The sequence below is a fragment of the Anopheles marshallii genome, chromosome 2, assembly GCF_943734725.1.
Source record: "Anopheles marshallii chromosome 2, idAnoMarsDA_429_01, whole genome shotgun sequence".
Taxonomy (NCBI): Eukaryota; Metazoa; Arthropoda; class Insecta; order Diptera; family Culicidae; genus Anopheles; species Anopheles marshallii.
In genome coordinates this window covers 90,488,665-90,501,024 of record NC_071326.1, presented here as the reverse complement: position 1 = coordinate 90,501,024, position 12,360 = coordinate 90,488,665, and the positions used below count along the sequence as shown (strand labels likewise).

The window sequence follows — 12,360 nt, the reverse complement described above, 5'->3', positions numbered from 1 at the left end:
ACCATAAATCTTCGGCTGTTTGGCAAATTGGACTTAATTAGCGAACTCGAGATGTTTGGCACGTTTCGGGTCCGTTGCGGTGGTGATACATATTTTTGTGTTTAAAAGTTTACCAATTTTTTGTGTGTTCTCGCTGTTTTCTTCCCGCTTCCTTCTCCGAACCACTAGCAGCGAAATTAAATTGCTCAACGGTTGTGGCTGCAGATCGCTTCCTACTTGATCACTTCATCTTTGGTTTTCATGTATCTTCTTTACGGGGATTAACGCATCTTTGTAAATTCGAAAAAGTAATTTTTAATATTTTTAAAGAATCCCTTCAGAAGTTCGCTTCTGGAAGCTATACAAACACCTCACCCCGTCCTTTACCGTAGCATTCTCACGATCCTTTGATTCAACGCACTGTGTCCGCTTGTGTCCACAAGGGACACAGCAATATAATTAATCGATTGCAATTTGTTACCGTCCGATTGCGCTGCGATACTCGTTGACGGGTTTTTGTCATCGGGCTTTTGTGCCCTTTCACCATCCGTCTCATTAGATTTTCCGGCTGGACATGGTCCGGCTTAAAGCCGCCCTAACGCGATCTTTAGAATGGCTTCGTTAATCGTACAAAATCAATCTCGATCACGGTAAGGAATTTTTCGTAGATCCAAACAATGACCGAAGTGTGACGTTTTAAGTCAGAAAAACATTCAAAGTTTTGATTTATGTATCGTGGAATTGAAGGTTGTTGTTAAAAGCGGAATATTGGAGCATATAATATTCTTAGACCAGGAATAAACTATACTCACTTAATTAAGCATGTACACGAAAATGGCATGTCTTATTTACTTTATCTTTTAGTGAACAAAGAACCGACAAGTGTTGCATGTTTTTGCCCCTGTACAATAATTCTCACAAGCTCTCCTTTTTTCACGAGCACTTGACCAAAAGTTAACCCCGTCTCAGTTCCCCGTTTGAATTATTCATATTTATTTACGAGTGATGTTTTGTTTTCCCTCCACCATACTTAACGAATTAGCGCGTATTAATTAGATGTATCGTTAACAGGGTCTTGCACAAACAAAACCGAAACCGAAAAACGGTTCGAAAAACGCTTCTCGTTGTCATCACGGAGCAACCGAAAGCCCGACGAATTTATCGTCCTTCATTGACTATTCATATTTTGTACCACTGCTTGTTTGTCCTTTCTTCCTATCGGGGAGGATTCTTGTTGTGTCCGTGTGTGTGTGTGTCGTTGTTGTTTGTCGTGTTGAGGTACCGGAAGCGAGGTACCATCGGCATGGAAGCAGCTGTTCAATGGTGACCAATGTCCTTTCCTTCCGGACGCACACAAACCCACCGAGACAATCGATGATGGAATTGAAATTCGACTTTATCTCTCTTACCTGTTTTGTACCATTGAGTTATGTTCCCAATACCGGGACGGATGGTTTTAATCCAATTAAAATAAAAACCAATGTTTTGCCCAACGAGTCAATAGCAATGTGATCCGCCTAACCGGCTCAAGCCAGCTATAATGAGCTAAGCACGTGCGTTTCGCAGGAATCGTTTTTCGGAAATCGGTTTCATTGCAAAGCAACCCTAGCACTCAACGTTGTGCTTAAAGTCACAAATGTTGCGCTTCTTATTGTACGCTGTGCCGGATGGACATTTGAGCTCCTGTGGCTTGTTGCGTCCATTGCACACGATGTACCGCTCGCAGTTGGTCGGATGGGCTAACTTGTGACCATTCTTCTTACCATGGCACAGCAAAGACAGTATATTGCTTGTAACAGGACCTCCGACGATGGGGTTTGCCGGTGCAAATGCACACGAAACTATATCGGCCGGATCGCACAGGATACGGTTGCTATCGAATAGTGTACCGGCTGGGCACTCGAGCCGAAGCGGACCAGCCTTGGTACACTGGAAGAAAGATTTGCAACCCGTGGTGTCCAACCGAATCGCACCTGCTGATGCTCCCAGGCAGACACCGCTGTTCGGCACTAGTCGCGACCGATCAGCCACGATCGGGCTGTACTCTGGTCCGAATGGTTCCAAGGGATCCACATCCAAGTTCACATCGTTTTCAGTGCAAAACGCTTCGTACCCACAGGCAGCAGAATCCACATCGAAGTACATGTTATCGGGACAGGAGAACAGTACCGGACGACCGGAACGGCACATGTAGAACTCACTGCAGTTTGCCGGATTTCCCATTATTGTACCGGGTGCCTTTCGTTCACAGATCTAAAGTACAACAAAAATTTGGTTGAGATGTTGATCACCTCAACGAAATCACTGAGCAAACCCTTTTACCTTAAATCCATTAAGCTGACAAACGCCTCCAAGGGCAAGAAGCACAAACAGTAGCTTCATTTTTGTTCGAGAGTAGACCAGCGACTGACGCCACCAGGAACGTTAGCTGCGTAAAGAAACGAACGATGTAAAATATCAGCGATTGGAGGCATGTTTTATAAAATTGTATCATGCGATATCTTCACATGTCGATCCCCGATCTACATGCGGGCTGTCGCTTGATAAGAGATATCAGTTCGCTGCAGCACGCCTCCATTGATACCACGTAATGCTTTTCGAAACGGAAGTTGAGAAGAAAGCTGTGGGAGGTATTGAAAAAGGGACAAATTGTGCCTCAAATGATAACAATTCTTCTTCGAACTTTGTGTTTTGCATGTGGTTCACTTTAAGACTTTTTTCTTTGTTTTATGATTCTTAGAAAGAGCGGGTTTTGATTTTTTTGTTTCTAATCGATCGAACTAATTGATCTAATTTGAGATAATTTAGGGAACAGATTAACTCAGGGTTGCCTTTCCTGGTAATAATACCTTCACGGACCAAAGCTTGAATTGGGTATAACCAGCCCTAATCAAATTCTAGCCGAGTTTTCGGAATGGCAACCTAAATTCGGAAGCCATTTCCCGACAAAACGCCTCCAGAGATCTCCTGGCACCACCAGAGTGAACGATTCGCTAAGCTCGTTCGAAGCATCCACCCATGCATCCAATCCGTGAGACCGAGCGCCACAATTCTCGATCTTTGATCTGCGTGGATCGATCAATCAGACATGCGATTCGATTTCCGGCGGTTCCATGGCGCCGCCATGTTGCGAGAGTTTTGCACCCGATCGCAAAACGATCGAAAGACCTTGCATCACGAAACATACCCAACACTGTATAGCCTATAATTTTCCTTACCCTCACATCCACGGAAAACAGAAACTCCGAGACTCCGAGGCAGCCCGGGCCAGGATGCAGCGAAACCCACGGACAGGCTCGGACAAACATGTAGATAATTGCAATTTGCTACCGTTTGAGGCACGCGGGTTCGCATGTTGGTAGCCGCACATTACGTGACCCGCAATCGGCTACTGTTGCGGGCATTTCCATCGTACCATCCGCTCGGTTGAACTTCAGCGAACCAATCAACAGCTTTCAAACAGTTGCACGGTGCTGCACTTTTCCGCAACCCGAGGACAGAAGAAATTCCTGAGTAGGTGCCGAACATCAATCACGCGCAAGCCCCCCGGCGGGAGGATGGCTCGAGGTTGACCATCCGAGATTCAGAGACACCCGCAACCAACTATTTCACCGCGGAACTCGAACACGCATACGCTCAAATCAAAGCTCTCCAGGCGCATCATGCAGTATCCCTCTCTGAAACAAGGTCAACCCATGATAACATAAAAATTCGACATTCGTCACCCATACCGGGGCTCCATAGTAGATGAATGTGTCGCCAGAACCCGATCAGTGGTTGCACACTGTCAATGTGTTTGCCTCGCTGACATATTTTAGTGCATGATGCTGGCGTGGAGGGAGAAATAATCTGCAATTTAAACGCAACCCGAAAACATCCGCCGGGTGTCGTGAGGGAATGCACTTCGGTGTGCGTGATTTGCTGAGGACGCAAAGTGAGCGAGAGAGAGAGAGAGAGAGAGAATAAGATAATAAAACCGTGTGACAGAGGAAGCGAAAAAATAAAACCGCCACCGAATGGAGTGTAGCGCAAACAAAGCAACCCTGAACTTGCGGTGCACCCTTTGCACAAATGCATGAGCCAATTGCGCATGACGCACGGTAGATGATCTGGCAAGTCGTCAATCCGGGATTGGAGTTGAGCTCGAGCGAACAACAGCAGCAGCAGCAGCAGCAGGAGCCACGGCGTAATTGGCAGCGGTCAATTATCGGTGCAATTGGGAGCGAATAATTATGCTAATAAGACGTTGTGAAATATCAGCAAGCAAAACTCGTTCCGATCGTTCGATTTGGCACACACGCGTGATGAGGAAATGCACGGTACGAGTGCTTGGAAGGGTGGGGGGGGGGGGGGGTGTTTTTTTGTATTTTATGTTTTGGGGAGTTTTGTTTTATTTGTTAAGCGAGTAGGGAGATTTCATTTCTCACCAACAAAATATTGCCAAGTGGTGGTGTCGTTGGAATTAAGGTTTTTTTTTATATGATGTCCAACCATCCCAATGTGTCTGAAGGATAAGGATTTTAATTTGGAGTTCGTGATCGGACGACAGGCGTAGTGTTACGCCGTCCCCAACATTGTTTCAATCAGCGTCAAGGGAAGTTCAGGGTGTATGAAACAACCTCATGAAGCTGAGGACTCCTGCTGCGTGAACTAATCAGCCATAAGTTAATAAATATTGATTTTATGTCCGCTCCGTGCGATGAACTGCACCCAATTCCAATGATGAAGGCATGAGAAAATCGCATTTGAATATGCGTTCAATAAAGAAGAAGTTCCATTGAACTTTGCATGGGCAGTATGTCAGAAAGGCAACAAACCAATATTTGTTCTGACCAGTCATCAAACGGGATCGCTGGAAGCAGAATCGCTAAGGCTCGTGATTAAGCTTTTCAAGGCCGGAATACACAGAGATGCACGCTACCCAAGGATCTCTGTTTCAGTTCCATAGTGCACCTGATTTTGTGAGGAGTCATTTCGCTTCATCAAGCCCACCGAATCGCTGTACTAGTCATAACACATCGCACTCCGCAATCTCCAGCAATCCCACTGCCAATCCACACCCGGAACCTCTTCCGTACGGAAGGTCTATAAAAACAACCAATAAGCCGTAATTTATTTGTTGGCTTTCGTTCCAATCATCATCGTAGCTCATAAAAGCTTAATGTGGGCCGGGAGCTGTGCTGAGCTGAACTCGCTCGGCGATAAAACCCACCGTTTGGGATTGGCACTTCGAGCTGCCCGCTCGTGCAAGCAAACCCCATCGCAACATCATACATGACTTATGGACACTAAAACTCTACATTAACCGGAAAGTGGATTTTTGTTTGCGCGTGGACGATTCGGTGGTCTGCTGCTCTTTGTTGCAACGGTGAGACCATGGTGCCGGGTTTATGCTGGCGCTTCACAACGCCTGACTTCAAGTGACGCCGTTTCCATAAAGGTTCGAACAAAGTCGAATAAGGTACACGAAGTTGAACACGTTCCTCCCAACAGCGGTTCGAAACTCTTCTCATCCAACAAGAAAGAAAGAAGATCCATGACGCCTTCTAAAGGCGCCCTCACTACACTGTTTATGGTTATAATATTCAATCAATCGGTGGATTGAGCCTGTTGTTTAGTCTTGAATGTTGATCGTAAATTTCATCCTCAACCAAAACGATGCATTTTTGTACAACTTAGTACGATAGGTGCAACATGGAGCTACATTTTGACACAAAACCTTGCAGAGTTTGCAGCTTGGGCATCTCATCAGCCAGCTTCCCTCGCTTTTGAAATCGATTAAAGTTGACATCGTGAAAACGGATTCGTAACAACACAAATACACAACGCAACGTGTTGGAAGGTCCATCACTTCATCCCGATGCCATGGGAGTTATTGGGGAGAGAAGAATTCCAAGAATTTAAACACCAACGTGAGAACGTTTGGTTTCTTTGTGCGGATAAGCTCACGTCATCGAACGCGTCTTTAGCTCGGCCGGTAATGGGTAGCCAGTTGAAAGTATGTTAATACGATCCTAGAGCTTCTGAATTCGCAGGATGCGAAGCCATCCCGAAGACTCCCCGGAGAGATTGCCCTGGCACAGCCTGAACCGTTTAAGAAGGTAGTCAAGTATAGGAAAATTTTAATTAAACTTCCACCACACCGGGGCGGCCATGGAAGCTGTAGATCACCCGCGGTGAGACCCAACTCCCGTTGCGCTGGAATCGTAAGGCATGAAGCTACCGGATAGAGTCTCTCCCCAACACTCCCACAAGGACGCAGCACGATCGCTGCCTCTGCTGTCACGGTTGGTGTAAGTCTGTCCTCAATTTCACCAACCGAAAGAACAGCATCGGCTTCCTGTCCCAGCTGGAACTGGCACTGGCGCGGTTGCTTGCTTCACGATCCAATAACGCTACACAATGAACAATGATGGTGGTTTTTCTCTGAGGAGCTAGTTTTCTCCGAGCGTACCGGGATGATCGATTTGTTGGTCAGGACGTGTTCGTGACGTGGTAGCCGAACCGAACAGCAACTCTTCTTCCAATACGTTCAATAGCCTTCCCTGCACACTTCGTGACGCACACTTGGCCTAATCGTTTCGGTCGGTGCGAAATGAGAAAGCAGTTATTGTGCGCGGGAACGTGTTTTCCTCCCCGTTCCATGGGGTTCGTGTTCCAATTCTAACGGGGCATTTCCATGCACGAGTGCCGCGTACATTCCATGGACCACTGATCAAAGCTCAGCTCAGACCAGCGAGCTACCTGCGTGTGCTCCTCCGGCAGGCGAGAGTTGGAGTATGAGATTTGTGATGCGTCACGATGACACGAAGACCACCAATCCTGGTTGGGGCAGCTGCTTTAGGGGTCGCTCTAGGGGTGTTCCAGCTGCTGCTAGATGGAGTGTGAATTCAGAAGCGTGAAGTCAGCGTGCAGCCAGCCAGCGAGTGTTTTTTGTCACCATCATCTTGGGACTTTCCATCCAAGGGTAATGTTTTAATTCGTACCCTTGTACTGCATTTTACAATCATTTTTCATCTTGGATGTAAAACACGCGTGGGAAATGTTTATTTTGGACATCACGAATTGATCAATGATCAATCTTTCGTCCGAAGCAAAACTATTATTGCTTCGAGGTGTATCAATCGATTCCGCAAAACCTGATCAACACCTACCTGTTGGTTAGATTCCTCTCCTCCTACCAAGAATGTCATTTCGCATGTCCGCTATGACAGGACACCGGACATCTCACAAGACTGCGGGTGACGAGAAGACATAACACGCTGCACCCAAGTGACATAATAATCAGCTGTAATTATCTACATTTTCTTATCTGCCGGCTACCTTCATTCCGCGCCTCGCTCGCGTACTCCCTCACTCAAACACAAAACTGACCACCCGGTTCCGAGATGCAGCACTCGTGATATTCAAGCGAGCACGAGGGCATGTAAGCGGATAGACAAACAAATTGCCTTGTTGATGTCATGTCACCAGCTACGTAACGCCGGTTCCATCACCACCTCCACCTGTCATGTTAAGGCCACTCCTTCGGTTCCCTTCTGCCAACCCACCCAAAGCTCGTACCTGCCCGAAACTAATCCCGTCCGGAGCGAAATGTCAAAGAAACGTCAAAACGCGGCAACTAACATCACTCGAGGCGATCGCTCAGAAAACTCACCCGCGAACCGGCACGGACGGTTTTGTTCGTCTCAAAAGCTGGCCCCTTCTAATTAACCCGGACGGAAGAAAAGCCCCCGATTCGGGGTGGACTTAATTGTCGCGCTAATTGATGGACAATTTAAAATTTCAAATTATTGCGCTCAGTCCGCGCTCACCTTGCGGCCGCGGCGACATCATGAAATCGGTGTGCTCTCGATTGGTGCCCGTGTTCAAGCAGGCAGGCAGGTGAGCTGTGAGTTTCTGTGCCTTTTCTTTCATGTTGTTTTTGCTGCCCCTCTTGTTTTCGGGAACGAAAAGCGCCCATGCTCAGACGCAACTACCACTATGGCCTAAAGCGTAGTTTGAGTCAGTTGGTTACCCCGGTTCGTGAGGTTTCCGGAGCACACGGAAGCTGTCTTAATGCGCGTGCTTTCCACTGGTTGCGCAACAATCCGCCACATCCGGTGGAGCAGCTTGTTCCACGCGCGATGCGAGAAGATTTGCCTAGCCTTGAGTAGCCTTTAAGCCGAAGCGATTTTCTCGGTTGTTATAGAAGCCAACTCTTTCGTGGAGTGGGTAAGTTGCTGAAGTGGTTCTGTCTTTGGGATGTGATGGTACATATAATGGAAAGGTGGTAACCATCGAATTGCCATGGAAATGCTGTAATATTCATGACTTGGCACGAATATCTGAGGCGTTTTTTTAAAGTCTATTTTACTAAGTAAAATTGAATCGGCTCTGTTTGCTTCACACTGATCGCAACGGTACCGGTCAAACCGTTCAAGAGCAACAACGGACTGAACAACGACTGTATCCTGCGTGTTAAAACTCGCCCATGTACAACTCGCTCGACGCTTAATTGCCTGCCGATAAATCAATGCAGAAAACCAGATCATGGCCTACGGAATCTCGCTCCCGTCGATCACGGGGCTGTAATCAAAACGCGAATTGAGACGTTCACCACAACCTTCACTAGCAGCGCTCAGTCGCGGTTTTGCCCGGGATAATCCATCACCTGGCATCTGGTTAGGTGCCGTGGCAGTGCAAAAACCAAAACGCCATCGAAACCCCGCAATCGAAAGCCCGTAAGTTATGAGTTTGTTTACACTGATTGAAACATTCGATACCTTTTTCGGGGGTAAAGGTGTCCCGGGCCGATCCCACTATCGATCGCACCCTCGTCCAAGCGAGAGGATTACCGCTCCGTCATCTGCCAGATAATTGATTTCCCTTCAGCCTGGCTTGTCGGTGTTCTAGGAATTGCCCGCCAGGCTAGCTGGCGCCGGTGCCGACCGGTATGAACCGCGTACGCGTGTTAATCCGTACCGTATCACGGTAACTGTTGATTAAATTTTGAAATGTTGTTATACACCGGCCGTATTTCACCTGCGCAATCGGGTCGTAATTATAGCAATTACAAAGCTTTAATTTCACCCTTTCGCTGGCGTTAGATTCGCATTGGTGCTGGTGCTGAGAAGCGTTTGTTAACATGCCATTTTTGTACCACACCATTGCTGGATGATTACGGCATACAGTATGGTGAAGAAAGAGTACACTTTGTTGCGCAAAAGGACGCATTTCCTCGTGGCAACCCATTCGCCCAATACCCAATAGTTCACAACTGTAATAAGATGAGTTATTGCTTCCTGTGAATTATCATCTTGGCATATCCTGTTGGTCGCTCAAAGCTTATCAAAATTATTGATTTTTTTATCCACGAAAACATTGTAGAAAGGTTACAAAAATCCTTGAGCCATTCTTAAGATATTAATCTGCCTAAAAACGTTCAAAAAGGAGCACATTCTGTGGTATACCGATACACAAATATATTCAAATTAATGCCCTAATTGAGTTCAGGAAAAAAAAAACCCCTTCTGGACGTTGAACCGATTGCGAATCGGTGACGGAACAGCAGTCTTAATTTTACATCAGATAAAACACCACTCGTCAATTCTGCTCCAGCAACAAATAAAACACTTCAGCTCAAAAATCGGCTCCCTCCAGCCAATTGCGATCTCCGTAGCAGACGGATTATTCTTCCAAACCCGACGGAAGCACGAACAGAAGTCTGCCCGGTGCACAATTTGGTTTTTTTCCCGCTACATCATACGGCACATCTCACCGGCCGAAGGGAGTCCGCCGCTGTACGGATGATTTATGACGAAATTACTTCCCACAAATCTAGCGATGTTGGTGCTTGATCGCTCGCCATAAATTATGTGGCGAGGTTGTAATGGTTCGAACCGGGGCGAGTTGTACCGGGCCTCGATTCGCAATGGCAGCCACCCCGGTACACCCGGTAGTCCAGCTACCGAGCAGCTCGAAGATTAAAGCTGTAAGACAGATAACACGTAACGCTGCTTTTTTTACACTTATCCGACGCGAAAAGGTGCTCCGATCGACAGGGAAGGTATTAACGTGGGATCTGACTTTGGGACTGTCTAATATCCTAGCGCACTTCACCTGCAGGAATGGGTAACGTAACGCAACGACTTTTCATATGGGTCAGCGGTTCATATTGTTCTCGGCAAACATACGTTTTCAAGTGTCGGAGTACAAGGATGCGGATCTGCGATACCTGCCTGTCTACCTGCTGTGCTTTTTTTTCCTGCTAGATCATCGAATCGATTACCTCAGGCTTGATGTAAACCCCGATGGCGACAGCATCTCGATTTGATGTCCAAAGGAAGCGAAGATGCTGAAGTCAACCGAGCAGAAACCCAGGATACGGCTGGGTGCCATGAATGTGATGGTTTGTTGAACGATCTAGATTGTATCTTCCTTTTTTTAGTAGCAATTATCAGACACCCGCAGCTTTCCCGGTGAGATCCTTTCTCTCTTCTGTACCTCTCTACCAAAACCGCTTATTCCACACGTAGTCGGCATTTGTATGGCAGACACTCTCCCTTATCTGAGCCCATAATGTTGTTTATTAGAAAAGGAAACGATCGATGCTAGCTGCGCTTGTGCATCGTATCGCTACAAACACAAATACGAATACGGGGACGGTAGTTCGATAATTGAAACACCAAAACAAAATACAACCCCTCCTCGGGGTTCAAGGGTACCTGTCCTGCTGAGCGTCCCGGATGCTACCGCATCTTTGTACCGGAATCGTCCAAATGCTGCCGATAGGCTTGTAATTGGAAAGCGGAAATTAAACGGAACATTTTTCACCTGTTTTGATTGATAAGGGTGCGGAAGGATGCACGCACCAGCGAAGGTGTCCAGGTGCAGGATGAACTTGTAATTGTTGGTAAAAGGGTAGCTTTTGTTTTTGGCGAGACTAAAGGAATTAAATACTTCAGATCATGGAAATACGGTGAATGAGAAAAGCTCCTACTCAATAAAAAGCTTAGAGCAGTGTTAAGGTTAGTTTAAAGTACTTTTAGAAGTCTTCAACGTTCAATGTAGTCAATGATGAATCAATGTTTTTAATGAATGTCAGAGATCTGCAAATGATCAGTGGAGTCGAGGATGTTGAAATATGTCTTTATCCCTAAAGTCATTAACGTTTATCTACTTTGTTTCAATTGTTTAAGAATTGACCTCAACATATAGGTAATGTCTTTCAAACGCAACAAATCTTAACTGCATCATGCACTTCAAAATGTCCTAGGAATTATACAAAAGCACCCAATGATAAAAACCATTACAATTGGTTCGTTCTTCTAACACAGAACCTTCTCATCATTCCAATTGCAATCCTTTCTGTTCGATTCGAAACAACCCGCAAGAGCATTCCGGTACCTGCCCGTTCTCATTTATTCTTACCGCCATGTCAGGGAAGACAGTGAAAGGGATCATGTTTTTGAAAAGCTGAAAATTACAATTACATTTCTCTGTTGTTTCCTACGCTGAGTCTTTACGGTCATGAAATTGGAGGTGAAATGGCTGGAACGTTCGAAAACAAATCCTGCGCCCAACCGATGTGCTCTTGCCACTGGCTAATAACAGATGTTTAATGAGTTCAACCCGATTGTTCGTCCTGCTCCGCGATATGTTCGACCGAGCAGCCCCTTAAAAATGCCAACAGCAAAACAAAATCATGCTCCCAAAAATTATGAACAAATCGTTACGTAACTGCAGCAGAAGCAACTCCACGTTGCTCGAAACAATGCAACCCTTACGGTGGTAATAATCTCAACAAAACAATTCCCTTTTTTCCCACAGGGAAAACGGACGAAGAACACCGAACAAAACAGAACCACGTCCAAAACAACATACGCTTCCCGGAGGTCATTGTACGAAAGGTTGGCTTTTGCATGTTTCGATGTACAACTTACCAGCAGTATCGTCGGTGCGTGCACGATTCTCGTACGTTGCTCGATCAGGAAACGGTTGGTACAACAGCGCCGAAAACCAGCATGCACGTGATCGCTTCGGTTCCGAAACCGTCATCAGGTCGGGCAAGGATAATTATCTAACGGGCTTGTAATGTGGCATGCAAACGGGCAATGAAAATGCTGCTGCTGCTGCTGGAGGTCACACCAATGCAACGCGATGCAATGTTAGCTACGTTTGCCAAGGGTAATTCCTTTCTACCGCACCATCACAAGTCACACTTTTGTGCACGGAATGGCTTTTTTTTTTTGGGAGCACACAGCCGAATATTCTCGGAAGAAGTATTCGAGAGTCACAGTGGAATAATCAGGAAATAATGTTCCAGTAGTGTGTAATGAAAATAATTACAGAGCGTAACATTTTTTTCTAATGACAACTCTTTATTATTTTTTGATAATT

General features: G+C 46.2%; 1 protein-coding gene across 1 annotated transcript; it reads right to left on the bottom strand.

The window, feature by feature from the left end:
• Positions 1 to 1,584: 1,584 nt before the first annotated feature.
• LOC128709253 (protein obstructor-E-like) lies at positions 1,585 to 2,361 on the bottom strand. The gene is made up of 2 exons (XM_053804240.1): positions 2,302 to 2,361; positions 1,585 to 2,232 (listed from the first exon to the last, which is right to left on the bottom strand). The coding sequence occupies exons 1-2, from the start codon at positions 2,359 to 2,361 to the stop codon at positions 1,585 to 1,587; spliced, it is 708 nt and encodes a 235-aa protein (XP_053660215.1).
• Positions 2,362 to 12,360: the final 9,999 nt, after the last annotated feature.

What these genes read in the sequence shown, in the direction of transcription:
- LOC128709253 (XM_053804240.1), bottom strand. Translation starts at nt 2,361, where the DNA reads ATGAAGCTACTGTTTGTGCTTCTTGCCCTTGGAGGCGTTTGTCAGCTT. An exon ending in GTCAGCTTAATGGATTTAAG is followed by an intron (nt 2,233 to 2,301) that starts GTAAAAGGGTTT and finishes GTTGTACTTTAG; the next exon opens with ATCTGTGAACGAAAGGCACC.